We start from the raw sequence: 19,257 nt of genomic DNA on the forward strand, positions 1-19,257 counted from the left end.
TTTCCACGTACTCTGCTTTCTGGACAGTTTCGCTGTTTTACGCACCCCAAAAGTTCCGTTTTCTTCCCCCCAACACAACGCATGGTGTGGTACGACCAAGCAACAGTCTCGCAGAGAAACAGAAGCAACGGAGGAACGGAGGGCATCTAAAATGCAGTGAAGGTTGTTACCTGTCCGCAGCTATAGCAGTCAGCCTCTAAGGTTCCCAGTTTGAGAGACTTTTCATCGACACAAATGGAAAAAACAATCGAAAATCCTGGATCCAAAAGGGTGCTACACATCGTCGTGTACGTGCTAACAAGAAACGTTTCCGGTGCACGGGTCCGATGAGAGCAAAGCCGAGTGGTTTCCATTAAACTCGATCTCTCTCCCTGTCGCTCTCCCTCTTGTTTTCTGCCTTTCTGCTATGCTGGCAAGCCGTTGTTTCCAACCACGAACTTCTTGTCTCTCCTCGCTTCCCGCCGACGCAGATCTCGGTTCCTTGTCTCCCTTGTCGTCCTTTGCTTTCCTGTTGTTCTCTTCTGTTCCCTCTTCTTCTGTTGTTGCGTGTTTGTCCTCCCTGGCCCTCCGCTGTTTTTTACGTTTTCTCTTTCTCTCTTTTCCATTCTTTCTCCACAGTGGTTTTTCGTTTTCGTTCATTCTATTCTTTCATGTTTTGTCTCACCTCTGGCGACGCCCAGTTCGCGTGTTTCAGCCACAAATCGCTTGAATCTTCTCCTCTGCCACTTGCCGATTCTCGCGCTCTCTGACTGCGCTTCTTTTGCGACTTTGATGACTCTCTTCTCGCTGCCCTCGAAGACCTTCCTTCCTCTCTTCTCCCTTCTTCTCCTCGCGTAGATCTTCCCTCGGCTTTCCGCGTTGTATGCGCTGCACTGTCTACGCCACTCGAGGCAGAGAAGAGGGTCAGCTGTCTCCTCGGAGTCTGCTGTTTCACGGCTGGAGAGGACAAGCCAAGTGTCTCCTCGAGACAGACGAAGGAGAGCGCCGGAGAAGCGGCGGCGCGCGCCGACAGAAACGGAGACGGAGGAGAAGAAGGAGACGGCAGAGAGAGCGTCGCACCCCCGCGCTCGAATCGAAGCGACTCACAGAACAGCGGAACAGTGGAAGACGCGAAGATCCCTGAGACGCCATCGCCAGCACCTGCTTGCAGCCAGGCGCGACACCACTCGTGCACAGTCGTCGCTGCTGAAAACAGGGGGAAACAGTCAAAACAAGAGGAAAGTGGAGAAAGAAGAGGGAGAGACCCGCGGGACTGGGCGATGAGGGACGGAGGCGAGACGTGTGGTTCAATGCATGCGAGGGGAAGAACGAAGCGACAGAAGAGAATGGAAATGCGCAGCTGAGACACAGAATCAGCAAACAGAAACGCCGGAAAGGAAAGGGCGTCGTGACGAATCCAAATAAGAACAGGGGGAAGCGACCCAGTGTCGCTGCACTGTATTGGACACAGACGCAACTTGAGGAGCTTCAAGCGCTGTACAGAGAGAGACTGCACATCAACGCTGAGAGATGGACATCCGCACTGAAAGCCAGCCGACCAAGCATATACATATTCATATATACCTATATATATATATATATACAAATATGAATTTCGATGAGTTTATATATGTTTTCTCAACTACACGTGGATATACGCGTGACTGTACAAGCGTTGACGGATGTGTCATATCTGTTGCGATCTGATGCTTGAACGCTGTTCCGAGAACAAAGCCAGTCTTAAGTGAAGGATAGCCGCGTCGACTGCGCCTCTGGCTTTCATCTCACCGAGTCCAGTCAGCTGGGCATTCATCGACTCATCAACCAGGACCTTCCCCGGACGCAGTTGGAGATACGAAATCTGAAAAAGAGAAAAAGTTGATGAAAAAGGAAACCGGTAACCCCAACACACTTCACATGCAAAGGGTATCCTCGCGTGCATACATACACATATATATTTGTATACGTGCGCATGCACATAATATAGGTATACACGCGCATATATCTATATCTATATTGTATATGATATATACATACATATAACGTATATAATGCATATATCTATATATCTATATCTATATATATATATATAAATATATAAATATAATATACATATATATATAATGTGAGTAGTGTACGTGTACTGATGTATATAGATACACGCGCGCGGTGACATGTATGTGTCCATGCCTGTATGCGCGTTTCGAATTTGGTGCATGCATCCATGCACAGGGCGACGCGCGCGATGGGGCCTCTGTCGAGGAGTGGCGGCTTCTGCATCTCTCAGATTTCCAAGTGTGAGGGAGAGAAGGAGAGAACTTCCAAGAGTAGAAGCAGCGTCGGACTCACGCCTTTTCGTTGGAGATACGCACAGCCGAGAGCAATTCCCCTGCAGGATACACAAGGCGTCGTGACACTCGAAGTCTGAGCAGAAAAACAAGACGCGAACGAGAGAGGCAGGCAGCGAGAGAAAGACACGAAGAAGACTCCCGCAGCCGTCACTGTGACAAGACTTCGTCGATGCGGAGGAGAGAAGCGAAGAAAGCAACAGGCATTTGCAGTGCTCAAGAAACGCGACTCGCATGCGCCAAGGGAACTCGAGACAACCGGCTACTATCTAGTTGACAAATCAAAAGGAGACACACCGCCTTTGCGACTGGTTTCTCTACGCAGCTTCCCTGCCGTACCGAGCTAAGCGAAGCGACGAGTGTATGTCCAAGCGAAACCGGGCGGCAGTAGCTGTGCGCCGGCGCCAATCGTGCTCAAGGCGCCGTCTTTCAAACTCGGCGGATTTCGCTTTCAGGCCTGTCCTCGGTAAAGCTGCAGACCGCAACTCCGCATTCGGAAACGAAGCAGGCGTAGTCTCGCGTCTGTCTTCAGCATGCATTGCACCTTGTTCTCTTCCATGTTGTCTCCCTTGTTCTGTCGTTCCTCTCTCTCCTTCGCGTTCGAGTTCTCTCCCTTGTTCTCTCGTGGTTTCTCCTTCGTTAGGGGAGCGTCGCGCTATCCGGCTCCTTCGCTCTTCTCTTCCTGGCGAGGCCGGAAAGCGTCGAGACACCCGACCCGGGAGCAGCCAGCGCGCAGGTCGCGAGGAGGAGAACGCGGAAGAAATCTCTCCCTGCGCGGCTCCTAGCGCGTCTTCGGTGTCCCGGCAAACGCCGCGCGCAGTCGTCGACGACAGGGCGCATGCAGACCGACTCTCGACACTGCGGCCGCCGAGCGCCTCCGCCGCGTTTCCCTGAGGCTCTTGAAGACGCGCGAAGGTCGCCTTCCCCCCCTCCGAAGAGCGGGGAAGCTCCGAAGAGACAGGCGGAGCTGTCGCAGAAGAAGACGAGGAAGAGGAAGAAGACAGCGTGATACGTGAGGTGGATCGGAGAGAAAGAGGAAGGACACAGAGCGGCGAACAAGGAGGAAACACGGTGGAGCACTGCGGAGTCTCTCTAGGCTGAAGGGGGAGGGAAACGGCAGGAATGTCAGTGCAACTGCGAGCAGGGGTGAGAGACGAAGCAGCTGTGTCACATGCGGATCTGTTTGCATGCGCCAGGTCGTTATGAAGACACGAAGGTCTCCATTGGCCTTCTCGTCTTTCCGTTTCCACGTTCCTCTTCTCGTCTTCTTCGCGCTCCGCCTTCCCTCCCCTCCTCTCTCTGCCTTGCTCAACATTTTTTCTTGCCTCTTCATCCGCTCGGTCTCGCGCCTCGCGTCCTTCTCGCTTCCCCTCTCTTTCTCTGTCTTCTTCTCTTCCGTCTTTCTCGCTCTCCTGTCGCTGGAGAGTCTCGCTGTCTCCTTGGTCGAGTGTTTGCCGTCTGCAGGCGTCCCCCTCTGGCTTCGTCTGGGTGCGACAGGTCCCTGCGCCTGTCGCAGTGCTTCTGTCTGTCGGCTCTCCGTTCTTCGAAAGGCTCGCGCTGCTTTCCCCGTCCCCCGCAACCACGAAGTCTGTCGCATGCAGGACGAGTCTGGGAAGATGCCGCGGCCGAGACAGCGGCGCGTCGAAGAAGAACGACAGCGAGCGTTTCGGGAGGAACTCGGTGACCAGCCAGAGGGCAGGGCCGCGGCCGCAGAGAGTGCATGCCCCGTCGGAGACGCCGAGGAGGAGAACGAGGTGAGGATGTCGGAGAAGCGAAATGCGGTAGAGAATCAGAACTGCGAGCTCGCGTGGAGAGAAGAAACGCGGCACCTCTCCCAGGCGTTGTCCCCCCGCGAAAGATGGAAACACAGAAGACGAGAACGCAGAAAAGGAAGAGAGAGAAGAAGCTGAGGGTCGCCGGGTCGTCGGATGAAAAGCGGCCAAAGACTCAGGCAACGAAGACACTTGCACACGGTCGCGTCTCTCGAAAACGCCATGCGACGAAGCATCGTGTCTGCCCCTCCCTCTTTCTTCTTCGTCTTCTCCTTGGACTTCTCTCTGCGCTTCCTTCTGCACTTCTCCTTGTCTGTCGCATCGCTCTGCGGGAGTCGGTCTCGCGGCAGCCGGCGAGATGTTGGCGCGTCTTTCTCTGATTTCGTGTCTGTCGGAATCGAGAAGAACTGTGGCCTGCGCGGCCTCCGTCCTGTTCTCGGCGTTCCGCTCATCGGCTGCCGCCTTCTCCCTTGACGTTCCCGCTGGCCTTTCCTCACGCTTTCCTCGCCTTCTCCGCCTGCGCCCCTCGCCGTCGCTCTTCTCGTGAACAGCCTCGCCTGGTGTCGCGAGCGCCGAACCTGCGGGATGACCCGTTGTTCTTTCTGCCTTGTCGGCGTCTCCTCTCAGACGCAAACTCTCGCTGCTCGCAGCCAGGCCGCCTCGCTGAAACAGCGACGAAGACGAGGAAAACGAGGGCAAAGACGAAGAGCATGGAGACGAGGAAGAAGAAGCGACAGAAGCCGGGCCGGAGGCAGAGCGAGAAGACGACGAAGACGAAGAAGGCAGTGACGAAGAAGCTGCGTACGAACGGCTACGAGCGCGCTGCTGCGTCAGCGTCTCGCCACCGGAGTGCGAACGGGAGACGCGGCCGCGGGGGTCCTGGCTGTTGCCCGCGCGCCGCCTGTCCGTGGATTTGCGTCCAGATCCCCAGACGGGAGATCCCTCCTCTTGACACGACGGCAGAAGCGACACAGGAATGAGCTGCAGACAGACTGTCTTCCCCAGCCAAGAACCTTTCCACTTGGCGCGTCGCCAACGCGTCTCTCGACAGGGCGAGGCGAAGGCGGAGCAGGACGAACAAGAAGGCGCAGGCGAGTGAAGAGGCTGGATAAACGTCAACTGGTGAAAGGGAATCAGGAACGAGAAGGGCAAGAAGCCGCGAAACGCGAGACTGTGGAGAGAGCTGCTGTCGGCTCTCGGAACAACGCCGTCGCACGAGTCTCTGGGGAGAAACGCGGAGAACTCCCCCGGGGGACTCGGCCCTCCCAGAGCCGAAACCGAGGCCGGAGGCGAACGCGCAGGCGCCGCCGGAGAAGTGAATCTTCCAGGTTCCGATGCATGCAACGGACGCTCGCACATCGAACACACCTGGCGAGGCCGCAGTCGCACGCTCGAAGAAAGAGCAGAAGAAAGATACGAAAAAGAAGAAGGAGGTGAATGCAGAGACGAAGGAGACGAAGGAGGAGAAGGACAAGACAAATGACGAGGAGGGGAAGAAGGAGAAGAATGACGAGGAGAAGGAGAAGAATGACGAGGAGGAGAAGGAGAAGGAGAAGAATGACGAGGAGGGGAAGGAGAAGGAGGAGAAGGAGAATGACGAGGAGGAGAAGGAGAAGGAGGAGAAGGAGAAGAATGACGAGGAGGAGAAGGAGAAGGAGGAGAAGGAGAAGAATGACGAGGAGGAGAAGGAGAAGGAGAAGAAGAAGCAGTGAAAAAGCTTGGAGGCTGTTTGAGGTGTTTCGGATCTGCCTGCGGGTGGCGTTCAAACGTCTGACGTGAAGAGGACGAAGAAGAGTGACAGAGGGCAAGATGAGGTCTTGGAGGCCGTACGCGTTTCGTTTCTGATTCTTCTCCCGGAGGCAGAACAGCCTCCATCCCTCGGCGACAAGAAGCCGCTGCCGCAATGACCTCTTGGTTCTCAGTGTTCCCTTCGTTGTTCGTTCCAGGTTGTGGTGCGTGAGGAGACTCCACCAGAAAAACCTCGTCATATCCCCTGGAAGATAACGCCTTTGCGTCACGTCCGTCTTTCTTGCTGTGGCATTCGCTGTCGACTTCCAACTTCAGGCGATCCTGTTCGCGCGGGGTGCACGCGTCGCAGGCGCCGCCTGAGATTCTTGACGCACTGCTCTCTGTCTCTGTCCATTCTTCTTCTCTTGGTCCTTCGCCTCGTCGCCTTTGCTCGAGGAACAGTCGCGAGTCTGCATCTCGACCAAGCAAGGCGCGTCGCGAGTTCGCTCTCTCTCCTCTCTCTTCGTTTCCAGCTTCCCGCCCGGCTGCGTCTCCTGTCTCCTTGCCTGTCTCTTCTTCATTTGACGTTGTGCCCCCACTCAGACTGCTGCTGAAGCTTCTTCTCGCCGCGAGCGCGCGCAGAGCTTCGCCGCCTTGATCAAGGGCAAGGCGCTCAAGGGCAACCTGCCCAGACGAAGAAGAAGAAACGCTCGCGAGAGGGAGCTCAGGGACGCGTGGACCTGCCTCCTCGCGTCTGCTCGCCTCGCGCAGAGATGCTCGAGAAGAAGCGAACTCGGAAGGGAGACGCCCACTAGGTCCACGGACGCAGGGCGCTCGAGTTTGAGAACAGAGGGCAGAAGATGGATGAGCGGCAGGGAACCGTGTACAAGACACAAGAGGACTGGACGCTATAGGAGACGAAGGGGGACAGGGATGTGCAAGGGCAGGAATGGAGGGAAATGCGGATCCGGGCGGTCTGAGGAGGGAGGACAGAAGAGACGGCGCAGGAAACGGCGAAGAATACGACGGTGACGGCGAAAAGGCGCTGGAATACCGCGAGTGTTTGGTGTACTCCGCTCTGCAGGTGAACCAAAGAGACAACAGAGAGAAACGCGGCGCGCCTCTAATAAGACTCACTACGTCTCTTCATTACTCTTTTCCCCCGCAAAAACATGCAAACGTCCATACGTGGACGCAGACATCTATATTTCGACAAAGGAGGCGGCAGCGGAGATGCAAGGAGAAGAACAAGGACAAGGTGCGAGGAGACAGTTTTGGAACGCGTGTACTCAACCGCACTGCACAGAGGCTGAGGGGACCGACGAGGGTGGCTGGATGACGAAAGGGAACAAGGAGAGACGGCGGAGGCCGCAAGGAAAATCGGAAAGTGGAGACGAAATATATGTTGTGAGGAAAGTCGCAAGCGAACAAGAAACGACTTTTTCAAGTTCTTTCTGCTCTTGTGGCCATCACTCACTTTAGCGACTTGACGAGCTGAAGAACGCGGCATCTTTGCCCGAAGGTGGAGAGCTCGAGGTCTCGTCGGAGCGTCTCATGAGTTAAGCTCATGAATTCTGCACCTGCAGAGAAAGAAAGGGATCCGAAAACTGTTGAGCCTCAGCCAGGAGCTTGAAGGGAAAACAGAAGGGTGAAGCGACACCATGCACGGAATCGAACGAAGAAAAGAAAATTGAGGAAAAAACGGGGAACCGAAGTCCGAGACGCCCAGCCCAGAGAAAGGAAAACGACAGGGAAACGAGGACAAAAGAGAAGGAAAACAATAAGATTTTAAAACAACGGAAGGAACACATTCGGTGTCCTCATAAACATTTACTTACATAAATACACATGTATATATATATATATATATATATATAATTCTAGAGCGATGGTGTGCGTCGCTCGGCAGTTGTCGCCTGTACGAGCACGTTAATACACATATAGATAAACACAGAAATGCACCTATTTACATATAAGCATATAAATATATATATATATATATATATGAATAGACGCACCTATATATATATATATATGTTGCGATATATATATATATATATATATACCTGCAGACACGCATACGGATCCATATGTATACATTTAGACATGCGCGTATTTATAAACAGATACGCCAGCTTGTTGAGTTGCGTCTGTCTCTCTGTATCACCTGTGAGAGCCTTTTTTCGACAGCGTTCGATGAAGTCGGGAGGGAGCTTGCCGCCCTCCATTACGAAGGTGCTCAAGCGACTGCAGAGTTCCTCAGACGACCAAGAGTACGCTGAACGCATGCATAGATGATTAAAGTGAAATGTCGCTGAGGCCTGAACATCAACAAACGAGACAGCTGCGCAGTGGCGAGAGCAACAGAAGCCCCAGAAGAGCGACAAAAACTCATCTGTGCAGTGCAAAAAGACCGCTCTACATGTAGCAATATACACCCTCCCTCTTTCTTCCCCTCTCCGTCTCCCCATCAAGAAGTCTATACATATTTATGCAAGAATCGAATTGTATATGCATCGATTTGTACAGGCTTCCATAAAAATACGTACAGATATGTCATATATATATATATATATCTGTTATATATTCTTTATGTTATATATATATATATATATATGTTATATATATAAATGGGAGCATGTATGGCGGTATTTGGACAGACGCATACACGACACAGAGGTCTCTGTCGTGGGCGGTTCCAGAGTGACATTGCTTAGCGAGGAGGCACATCAAATCTCTCCCCAAAACGGCGAGCCAAGGCGACAGAGAGACAGCTCCAGGCCGATGCATGCACAGGTAGCCGAAAGCGTAGACCCAAGTAGAGAACTGCATGTTGAGTCGTGGAAGAGTCTGGCCGTATTTCTTCACATTAAAGGAAAGAAAAACGTTTCTCCTCACGATCGACGAAAGCTTCGAGTGTCGGAGTTCTCCCGCTTGGAGAGGCAGCGAGGTTGAGGTGCCAGGCGTCTGTTAACATACAGAAAAAGACGGCAAAAACGAAGAGCGACTTATCGCCGTTCCCAAAGTCTCATCTTCACCTGCACTTGCGTTCCCCGCTGGTGACATTCTGACTTTTCTTTCGCGGTGCTCCTCTCAATAGCTTTTGCAGAAAGCTTCCTCTGAACGCGGTCCGTCCTTGTCGTCCCCGCCCGTTGTGCGTGCTTCTCTCTCTCCCCTTTTCTTTCTTCCTCGTCTCTTCTGCCTTGCTCTCTCTCTCTCTCTGTCGGCTTCAAAAGTCATCTTACTCGCAGGTAGAGTAAGCAGGTCTCTCTCCCGCAGCCGTCTCTCCCGCAGCCGTCTCTCAGCGCGCGTCTCTGGCTTCCCTGCCTTTTCTCCCGAGGCTTCGCGCCCCCGCAGACAGACGTTTCTCGCCGAAAAGGTCTCTGTGATTGCGTCTGTGCAAGAGACGCCGAATGCACGAGAACCGGCACGGGTGCCTGCTGAAAAAAAAAGAAAAACGCTGCGGAATTTCGCCACCGCTCTTCCAACCCAATGTCCCAAGAAAGGCATGCTACGATACCTGCAACTAGATCGATACATGAGGATACTGATGCATACATACATGCATACCTATCTATACATATATGTATATATGTAGATATAGATATATATACATCTATACACATATATATACATATAGATATATATACATACATATATATATACCTATATATACATATATATATGTATATACACATATGTATAGATAGATAGATGTGTGCTGGTAGATGTGCTGTAGGAGCGCGTCTACCTATATGTATCTAAGTATGTGCCTGTCTACATGTAGGACATCACATAAATATATAAATACTAAATGTAGGGAAACACCCACCTCCACATGTCTATGTGGATGTCTAGGCAGACTTATATATGTATATATACGAATATACTTATATATATGTATATATGTGCATATACGAATATATGCATATAGGGATATACATGCATGCCTATATGGATGCGAGCTGTGCAGTTGTCGATATTTCCGCGCCTAGGAAGGCCAGCGTGAAGAGAGAAAGTACCTTCTTCGCGTCTCCGTCCAGCTTGCGAGAGAGTGGCGTCCTTCAGAAGCGAAGAAGGACCGTGCATGGGCAAGAGCGGCTGGGCAGAGGAAGCCCAGCAGAGGCTGCCTTCTCGCCATTCAGAATCAATGAACAATTTTTGCGGGAGAAAGACAGAGCGAAAGAAACCGTTTGCAGCGTCTCGCGACCAGGTCCCTGCGCGAAAGAGCACGCGAGAAGCGAGAAAGATAAAGGACGCTTTTTGGAGGCTCCAGCAAGAATGGAAAGATGGCCCGTGACAGGGAATGGAGCGCGAGAAGAGAGCGGAAGCGAGAGGTTTCAGAGAGGCGCAGGGAAGAGGCAAGAAGCTCAAGACGAACACAGAAAGGAAAGAGATTGAGAAATCCGCGGGAGAGAAGCTGGAGAGGATGGGGGCGCGAGAACAAGCGCGAATAAAGGAATTTTAGTCGATGCACAGCCCAAAAGAGCAGACGAGAAACGCAGTTTTGCGAGGCAAGAAAGGACAGAAAGATCGGACAGAGAAAGGAGACACGACAAGGACGAGGAAGGAGAGAACGAAAAAAAAAAGAAGCAAGACGAAGAGAGACGTTAGAGAGAGAAAGGTCGAAGAGAAAGGGTGAAGCAGAGCAAGATGACAACGACAGAGAAGAAAAGGTATCGAGAGACGAATCGGATGCGTGGAAGAAGGAAGACGCCAGAATCGATTTCGAAAAACGGGGAACTCGAACTTGATGGAAAGAAGGACGACGCAGGATGACCAACAGAACGAACGGGAAGGAGGACGAAGCGACATGAAGAAAAACCGAGAAGAAACGACAGACGAGAAGGACAGGTGGAGAAGCGCGAAGCGAAGCGTCTCACCTGAGTGTATGGCTACGCATCCCCCTTTTCGCATTTCGACGAACGAGCCGGGGCCGTGACGCAAGCCATCCTGGAACGACCCCACATGGCAGTGACCTTCTCTGAAGAAAGTGGAGAGAACGCATGGACGGAAAAGGGGAGTGGGGAGACGTTGGTAGAAAACACAGACACAGAAAACTTGGCGCGGAGAAGCAAGACGACAGGGAAGGGAGTGAGGAGACCGAGACGTCGCTGTGAAGGAAGCAGTCTTTCCCCCCCCCCAAAAGAGACATGCGCAAGAGCCGGAGACGAGACATGCGCGTTTCAGCAGAGGAAAGGCAGAAAAACAGCTCCAGCAAGGCTCAGATCCTACACACACAGACCAGAGGAGGAATGCCAACTTCGCAGCTGAACGCCGTTTTTCTGTGGAGCACACGTTCCTTCTCGCGAGGAGACAAGGGGGGGGGGGCGGCACCCTCACGGTTAAGAAGAAGAGGCAGGAAACGACGCATGCAAGAAAACGCACCGCCGACGAACGCCTCTCTCACCGAAGAAGAAGGATGCCTCGGCCCAATGGCATGCGTCGTCGATCCAGGCGCCTGACGAGAAACAACGCAGAAGAGAGCCAGAGGTGAAAAGAGATCCGCAAACGACAGTCTCTCCAACCTAAGCTCTCCCGCATGCGGCTCTTGAGGGTACGCACCGGAGCCCCCGCCTCGCCAGGGGAGCCGTGAACGCGTCTCCAGAAAAAGGAACGCAGAGAGCGGCCGTCGTCGCGAGGCTCGCGTTGTCGGCTCTGAAGCAGCCATGCAAACTCACAGAACTCGCAGGTGATCCTGCCGCCACCGTGGATCTGCTCACGGCTGTCCAGCAGAGCGAAGAACGCTCCTTTCTTGGAGCGGATATCGCGTACCCTCTGTAAAAGTCTCCGGAGACCAGCAGCGTGTAGCCCATCGGCACATCGAGATCTGAGCGAGGAAACGAGAGCGGAAGCGCGAAACGAAACTGGAGAGAGGTCGAAGAAAAAAGGAGAAGACACTAGACGCGGCTGGACAAGAAGACGGAGAACGAACCAAGAGAAGAAGCGGCAAGAGAAGAAGAGGAGAGGAGAAATACGAGACGGAAAACAGGGAGAAGAGGAAAGCAGAGAGTCGAGGAGATGCGGCACGAGAAGAAGAAGAAAGAGAAGGAGAAGAAAAACAGGGGACGAGAGAGCGGAAGGGGGGGGGGAAGGCGTGACGGAAAAAACAGCAGACCTCAAGCGAGATCCAGAACGAAGAATCATCCGCCAACGAAGAGGAACCATCACAGAGAAAGAAGCAACCACTAGCAAAAGAGAGAGAGAAGACGGAAGACGAAAGACACGAGAGAAAGAACAGTGCAGTGTCGTCGGTGGAGACGCACCATAGGGCGAAGGCAAAACAGGTCGGTTGCCCATCGTGCTTCCGTCGGTCAGGAGAACAATGACGAGGATGGGAGAAAATCAAGCAGTTCGCATTCTCTTCTCTCATCGGACCAATGCTCCAATGGCAGAATCACGGCCAGAAATGAATCCTATTCTCTTCGAAAATCCGTTTTCTCTTCTTCTCTGCTTCTTTCCGTCTCCTTGTCCCTGTCTGTTTCTTTCTGTCTCCTGTTTGTCTCTTGCTGTCTCCTCTCTGTCCATTCTGTCTCCTCTCTGTCCCTGTCGTCTCTGTGGCTGTCGAAGAGAGAACGAGAAGCCAGAGGAGGCAGAGAGGAAGGAGAAAAAGATTTTCGACGAACTGGACTCGCTGGAAGATTTGCTAGAAAGCTCTTTTCTCCGTTCGCGCATCGGACGGTCGGGCAGAAGGAAACAAAAAAGACTTGACGCGCAAGACAGGAGAACAGAGGAAAACGGGAGAGGACCTGAAGCAAAGGAGGCAGGTTGCGAACGAAGAGGAGAGAAGAGAGAGAAGAGAGGCGCTCGAGCAGAGGGGGGAAGAAGGAAAGCAAAGAGAGGAAAGCATCCAAGAACAGCGAGCACAGGACAGGCCGTCGCGATGGGCGGGGAAGAGGAATGGAGATGAAGAAATACGAAAGAGAGAGAAGAAGAGACAGGAGGAACAGAGAAGGACCGATATGGAGTAACGGGAGACAGACGAAGGAAGAAGCAGAGACAGATGTTCAGTGAAACTGCGATTCCAAATTGACAGCACCCCAGAGAGCTCGACTCGTCAGAGACATTTTCCCGCCGCGTATCTTCAAAAACAAAAGAGTTCTGGATGCTCGAGCTTCTCTGCGAATCTTCTGCCTCGGACGTCGGTCATCCTTTTGTCGAGGAGACGTATCTCCTAAAAGAAAGCGCTCGACTTGTCTCGACCGCGTAGCTCGTAACTGCAGAAGGTGACGGCGGCATCTGTCGCCTACCGCCTAAAAAGGAAAGAGTTACGCCAGGGAGGAAAGCGGTCTTGTAAAAGCTGGTGCGACACACGAAACAAGAAAGAAGTCTCCCAGGCCGTCGAGCCCGCCGTGGCAAAAACGGCCCGCGTTTGCATGCACGAGTAATGGGAGGTCGTTTCCGCCCTGTGACTCAAATCCGTAGAACCTTAGATATTTGTCTCGACGTCCAGGCTGTCTAACAATTTCTCTTGCAAAGAAATCGCGGCTCTTCAACTCTGCGGTGCTGCACCCTCTGTGGCTTCTCTACGAGCAACAGCAGGGTGTCCGCTGAGCCGTGAAAAGAACTCGCCCTGCTTTTCTCTACTCGCTCTCTTCCTTGGGGCCATCGGCGAGAATAGGAGCTGTGTATCGTCTCTCCCTGGTCTACAGCGAGAGAAGTGTGCCTTTCTTTCTCCGCTGTGCTTTTCTCCCTCGAACTCGCTTCAAGCATGTCTCTGCGGCAAGTCCAGAAACTCAGAGAGACGCGCGAAGGCGCTGCTGCTCTGCGCGGGGATCCTCCACGGGAACAGCTCCTTTCAACCTCCACTGACTCCTCAGACGAAGAGACCCTGCGCGCCTCGTTCTCCCTGTCTCGAAACAGACCGAAGTCTGCGTTCCTTGTCGCTGCAGGACACAGCGAAGGAGACAGCGAAAGCGAGGGCGAACAAGCAAAGAGCTCTGAGGAGGCAGAGTCAGGAAATCGACGAGACGAGAACGGGGAGACAGCAGCAGGAGACGGTGTAGGACAGACCCAGACAGCAGAGAGCGATGAGGAGGTCGCGAGTGGCGAGGTGGAAGAGACGTCTCTGTCAGGGAGGAAGAAGGCGACTGTTTCTGGAAAAAAGAAACGCAAAAAGAAGTTTTCCGCATCTTCCTCACGAGCGCCAGGCGCCGAAGCCGCACCAACAGACTCTCAGGGTGTGGCGAAGCAGGATGAAGGGTCGCAGGACTTTGACGTCCTGCGGACCTTTGCAGCAGGGGAAGAGACGCCCGGAGAATCCTCAGACCCCCACAAACCGGGGGGTGGAAGCCGGTATTGCCTCACCATGGAGCGTTCCATGTTCGACATAGACGTGGAGTTGAAGCGAATTTTCGGTCGTGAAGTCGCTCGAAACCTCGCCGGCAACTCGAGACCCAGTCAGTCTACGATGCTGAAAAACGAACGTCTGCATACAGGCTGCAAGAGTACCGCGCTCACTTTAAGACTCTCCCTCCCCACGCCCGTCTGCACGGATTCGATATTTTGAAGAACTCGACGTAATAGGGTCGTGCCGCTTTGCCATGGCACCTTCATCTTAACTCGTGGAACACCAAGCATTTACAGAGGGCAGAGAAATCCAGAGAAGAGGGCATGGAGCGGCATCCAGAGACAAGACGCATATGCGTGGCGGTACATATCAATACAAACGCGTGCATTCATGTACGCAGATGTCTGTTCTACGCGAATAAGAATGCATCAACACATACGGCTCCATGCAGCAACAATATCTTCATATATATAGAGAGAGATATGGATAAAAGTGTATCTACGAGTGAACGCATGTATATATATATATATATATATATATTACCCTACAGACGAGGACAAGCAGATATGTTTGCATATAGAAATATATATGGATATGTTTTAAAGATATGATATGCATGCAAGCTTTGCGTGTGTGTGTGTGTGTGTGTGTGTGTGTGTGCGTTCTGGGGTCCGTGCAGACTCTCGGCGTGGGGGCGCTGCGGGGCGTCGGCGGTGCTGGTTGATTGCGGATGCAGAGGAAGGACCGGGAAGTCACGAGTACGTGAGGATGATCAAGGAAGAGGACGCAGGGACAGGCACCGTCGAATTCGCCCTTCAGTACACGCCGTATTACGAGCAGCTGCAAGACGCATTCCAAGCCATTTTGCACTCGCACGATCATCAGAATCTTCAGCAGTTTCTCGTGCGTCATCCGAGACACGTTGACGCCTTGCTGCAGATGTCTGAGGTCTACCGCATGCGAGGTCAAAATGAGACTGCGACGGAGCTGACAAAGAAGGCTCTCTGTGTACTTCAAAAGAGCTTCCATCCTGCGTTCTCGCCTTTCACCTACACCGCGGAAGGATTGCCCCAGGCAAGTCCTCCGCGAGAAGCATACGCGTGCAGGCAGGGTTAGTGCTTCACTGTCTGGGAGTTTGAGTCAGGTGCGCTAGACAGGGGATGCGTAGAACTGTCGTCTCCTGTTCGACGCTCTTCCTACGATCCAGTCTACTGGTTTGGATCTTGAACGTCTTCGTTTACTGAATCCAAGTTCCCCTGTGTGTTTCGTGACCATTGTGCTTAGAGCATTCAGTATGTTTTGAGGTACCCGCCACACGCACCGGGTTTTCGTCTGCATGCAGGTTGCCGTCGACACGCTGAATCCGTTCAACAAGAACATCATCAAGTGCATCGGTCTCTATGGCGCGGCGCTGGCTGATCAAGGGTGTTACAGAACTGCTCTTGAAGTGGCGAAACTCCTGGTGGCTATGGATCTCCCCAGGGACGCCTTCCACACTTTGCTGCACATTGACTACCTTGCTCTCCGTTCCCGGCAATGGCAGTTCCTCCTGCACTTTTCGCAGTCTTTCGTGGAGCAGCATCTGGCGTATGTGATTCCCCTCGACCTCCCCTCGGAGCGAGATTCTCAAGGTCGTGAGGAGGCGCAGCAGCCTCGGAAGGACGAAGATTTAAAACTCGTAGACCTCGCGTTCATGCTACCGAATTTTGCATTCTCTGTGGCGCTTGCCATCGCCCTCCACGCCAACCAACGTATGTCCAATGGCATGAGTCGTGACGAGCACGGTTCTCAGCCTCAGAAGTGATAGGAACACAGCTTCGCTTGGTAGCCTTTGTTTCGTCTGTTGCCAATTGCAGGAGTATGCTCGGAGGATATCAAGACGGTCACGGCGGATGAACTCCTTGCTGTATGCATGTCTCCCACGGAGAGATACACTGGATATGAGAGCCGAATACACCACCTCCTGTTGATGCGCGCCGTCCTCCTCTTCCCTGCCTTCGTCCGGAAGTTGCTGCAGAAGATTGCCGTCAACGGATCTCAGAAGGTAGCAGGTAGGCTGCAGCCCACTACGTAGTCTTCGCCTCTGCCTTTTTGAGCGAACGCCTTACATGATCTGCGGCATTTGTGGACTGCCAATGTGCGATCAGGCTCCCCGTACCCTTCTGTAACCTGGGAAGACCTTCTCTTCTCTGTTCCGTTGTGGGCCAGCTCCAGCTTCGCGCATCACAGGTTTGTCAACAGATTCTAGCAGTGACTGCTTGCCGGTCCATTCACGGCAGCCTTTGATGAAAAGGTGGTTAAGGAGATGGCTGAACGTTTGAACAAAAACGACCGCACTATCGTGGGCCAAACGTTGCCATCCATACTCGAGCACAGCCCGCGTCAGGAAACGCAAGAGTCTTCTCGTAATAACGCTGCCAGTTGATGCGGCTAGCATTCGGACATGCCCTTGCTTCGTGTTGTTATGCTTAACCTGACATCTGGTGCCAGGTACTCCGACATCCTGGTGCTCATCCTCAATTGCTACGTTCAAAAGGCTCACGACGTCTGGCGGGCGGATGCCGTGCTGCGTTGGCTACATGGCTGCACGGCGCATCTCCGGCATTTGTACAACTCCTCGCCACGTAAGCGTAGTTGCAACTTTTGTAGCGTCCCGTTCAGAGACCATGACTTTAGGAGAGACGATTCCTGTGCACCTTGATTTTCCGGTTCAGAGATAAAGGAATTCGCAAAGCGATGGTCTCGCTCTTCCTTCCTCTTCGATGTGAGCCGGTACAAGGACGTGCGGGTTTCGGAATTCGATCGGATCCCAACGCTTCCGGCGTTTTTAATGGACGCTAATCTGACTGTGGCTGCCGCGGGAGCAAGGCATCGAAACAGACGAGTGCAGTACGTCTCCATGAACTCTAGTCCTATCATCGTCTTCCTCGAAACTCTTCTCCCGTGGACAGAGCTCGACCAGACGGGTAAGCATTCAAGCGGATTTTGTTCGTCGACCGCGATGGCATCCGAAACGCTGGTCCACTGAGTGCGCTCCTTGCTGGGGGTGCGAAGACAGCGCATGTCTAGGGGAAGCATATCTTCTTGTCTGGTGGCGATATGGCTTCGCAACGTGTACTGAAGTGATTGCGTGTGATTTGGTGTCCTTAGGTCTAAGGGCAGAACCAAGGCATGTTAGCGTCATGGCAAGATCGCTTCTTTCTGCTCTTTGCGAGGTAGCTACCGTTGCTTGGAAGGCAATTCAACGGTTTGGACTTTTTATCAAGGTCTGGCTCACAAATGCCGGTTCTCGAGATACCGCGCGTGCCCCAGCACGCAGTGATGAGCCCCGAGTGGGGGACGCACCCGCAGTCCAGAATTGATTGTTGGCAATGCACGACGGACGCGCGGTTCTAGGGCATAAGTGTGTGTGTGGTCGTCAAGAAACAGGTCAAGTTGTGAGAATGTGCTCGCGCTGTCTCACAAAATCGTTTGAAAGATTTCGACATATGTGGAGCAGCGTCTTAAAAATAGACGAATTGAACTAAACTGTAAACCCAAGTCCTGGGGTGTTTGTTAATGGTTTCCTTTTTTTAATTGTTGTGGAGAAGCTGCGTACGGGCTTGAGTTGTATCTGAAATCATTTTTCAATGTAGAGACGGATTTCCCTGGAACAACGTAATTCCATACCCGGCATGTCGTTATACACGATCTGCCCATTGAGAGCAACGGTACCGCATCCAGAGATCTCCGCACCGGGAAGTCTGTTTCGAGAGACGACTGGCGAAATCGGGTCTTAATTCCGCTTGAGGGGACCATCTACCTTTCTGCAACATCTTGTCAGTTACATGTGATTGTGGCAATACCGTACTGAACTCACGCGCGACGGGTCGCAGGAAGTCACACGAACTGCACTGCATACGCCCCGTGCCGTATGCTAACCTAAGAAAAGGATGGGTGTTTTGGGCAAAGGCTGCCAAAAAATGTGTGGAGTACCAGCCGCAACCTGTCCACATCAACGTTATTTTTAAAGCGTCGTCGCTCAACTGAATGCTGGCGTACCGTTTCCCGGGTCATCGCATTCACACTCCTGACAAAAAGTGTAATCTGATCAAAAGCACACAGGAGTACTACACGTTTCCCGCCAGTTCCGCGTCACACACACTGCGTACCGGACACCAGGAAACCCTGTTCAGTCTGTTGGAAGGCTGACGAAGGTATGAGTTATTCCATTGTTAGCAGTGGAAAAGCGGAAGCTACCCTCACCAGGGGCACATCCTGTGTTCGTAGCAAGGACGGGGGTGCAGGTGAAAGCAAACACACGATTAAGAAGAAAAATCTGATGGAAGTACCTGTAGCTACGGGAGCACAGCACCTCTGGCACACCTGGGCAGAAAGCGAATGCCAACTCGTACCGGGTGCTCATCCCAAGAAAAGGTTTACCTCCGGCGTACACATTAAGGCGTTGGAGACCCCAAAAAGTCTACCCACCAGAGTAACTGTAACGGATACATGAACTAGCTTCATCTTCACCACAGTGCTTGATTCTATAAAGTTTTGTCAGCCCTAGAAAAGACTGACCACCATATCACGAGTCTTGTTAGTGCCTGCCTCGCGGAAAATGAGAACCCATACTACCGTCTTACGTTGCATGACCAAGCAAACTGGTGACCTGTACATACACTCGAATGTTAATTCGTCAACAGTTCATGACTCGTCAACTAGTTGGAATACTGGTTCAGATCTTGAAGGTCTTTGTTTACCGGATCCAAGTTCTATTGTGTTATCATTCTAAAGGGCTCGGAAGGGTCGTGCTCGACGTCAAAGTCGAGCGCAGCTCCGCTGTCAGTTTGATCCTTTTGCGGTTGTTGCCGCTTGCTGTAGTGATCTTCTGCAATTTCTTCGAAGTTTGGGTTCTGTTTCCAGTTCGCTTGGCTCAGCGGGGTAGTGGTGCAAGTAACTCGTGCGTTGGCAGCTGCTGCTCGTTTGGACAATCGGCTACATGTGGCGGACCGGCTCCCGCTGGCGGACGGCTTCGGTAACAACTTGAAGCTCGGAGTGCAGCCGTTTTGCGGACTGTGCCAGACTTTCCTCAGCAAATGGATCAATGAGCCCAGAATGAGAAATGGTTATTAGGTGCGTGAGGTGGCACATACAGAAA

At 52.7% G+C, this 19,257-nt stretch overlaps 3 protein-coding genes across 3 annotated transcripts; 1 reads left to right on the top strand and 2 right to left on the bottom strand.

Moving 5' to 3' along the window:
- Positions 1 to 308: 308 nt before the first annotated feature.
- Positions 309 to 13,138, bottom strand: TGME49_290225 (hypothetical protein). Its single transcript, XM_018782104.1, has 13 exons — positions 12,094 to 13,138; positions 11,603 to 11,657; positions 11,238 to 11,288; positions 10,711 to 10,811; positions 9,850 to 10,044; positions 9,073 to 9,267; positions 8,726 to 8,794; positions 7,995 to 8,105; positions 7,305 to 7,407; positions 2,667 to 6,905; positions 2,329 to 2,368; positions 1,768 to 1,840; positions 309 to 1,185 (listed from the first exon to the last, which is right to left on the bottom strand). Exons 1-13 carry the CDS (start codon positions 12,125 to 12,127, stop codon positions 641 to 643), a joined length of 5,811 nt encoding a protein of 1,936 aa, XP_018636428.1. The 5' UTR covers positions 12,128 to 13,138; the 3' UTR covers positions 309 to 640.
- Positions 13,139 to 13,257: 119 nt separating this feature from the next.
- On the top strand, positions 13,258 to 18,114 carry TGME49_290240 (hypothetical protein). The gene is made up of 8 exons (XM_018782105.1): positions 13,258 to 14,226; positions 14,797 to 15,191; positions 15,460 to 15,868; positions 15,974 to 16,168; positions 16,265 to 16,346; positions 16,608 to 16,741; positions 16,832 to 17,083; positions 17,268 to 18,114. The coding sequence occupies exons 1-8, from the start codon at positions 13,539 to 13,541 to the stop codon at positions 17,477 to 17,479; spliced, it is 2,367 nt and encodes a 788-aa protein (XP_018636429.1). The 5' UTR covers positions 13,258 to 13,538; the 3' UTR covers positions 17,480 to 18,114.
- Positions 17,637 to 18,719, bottom strand: TGME49_290250 (hypothetical protein). Its single transcript, XM_002368399.1, has 11 exons — positions 18,540 to 18,719; positions 18,449 to 18,482; positions 18,363 to 18,374; positions 18,269 to 18,304; positions 18,159 to 18,203; positions 18,093 to 18,102; positions 17,977 to 18,038; positions 17,920 to 17,923; positions 17,787 to 17,860; positions 17,716 to 17,730; positions 17,637 to 17,660 (listed from the first exon to the last, which is right to left on the bottom strand). The coding sequence occupies exons 1-11, from the start codon at positions 18,621 to 18,623 to the stop codon at positions 17,641 to 17,643; spliced, it is 396 nt and encodes a 131-aa protein (XP_002368440.1). The 5' UTR covers positions 18,624 to 18,719; the 3' UTR covers positions 17,637 to 17,640.
- Positions 18,720 to 19,257: the final 538 nt, after the last annotated feature.

Source organism: Toxoplasma gondii, chromosome IX (assembly GCF_000006565.2).
Source record: "Toxoplasma gondii ME49 chromosome IX, whole genome shotgun sequence".
Taxonomy (NCBI): Eukaryota; Apicomplexa; class Conoidasida; order Eucoccidiorida; family Sarcocystidae; genus Toxoplasma; species Toxoplasma gondii.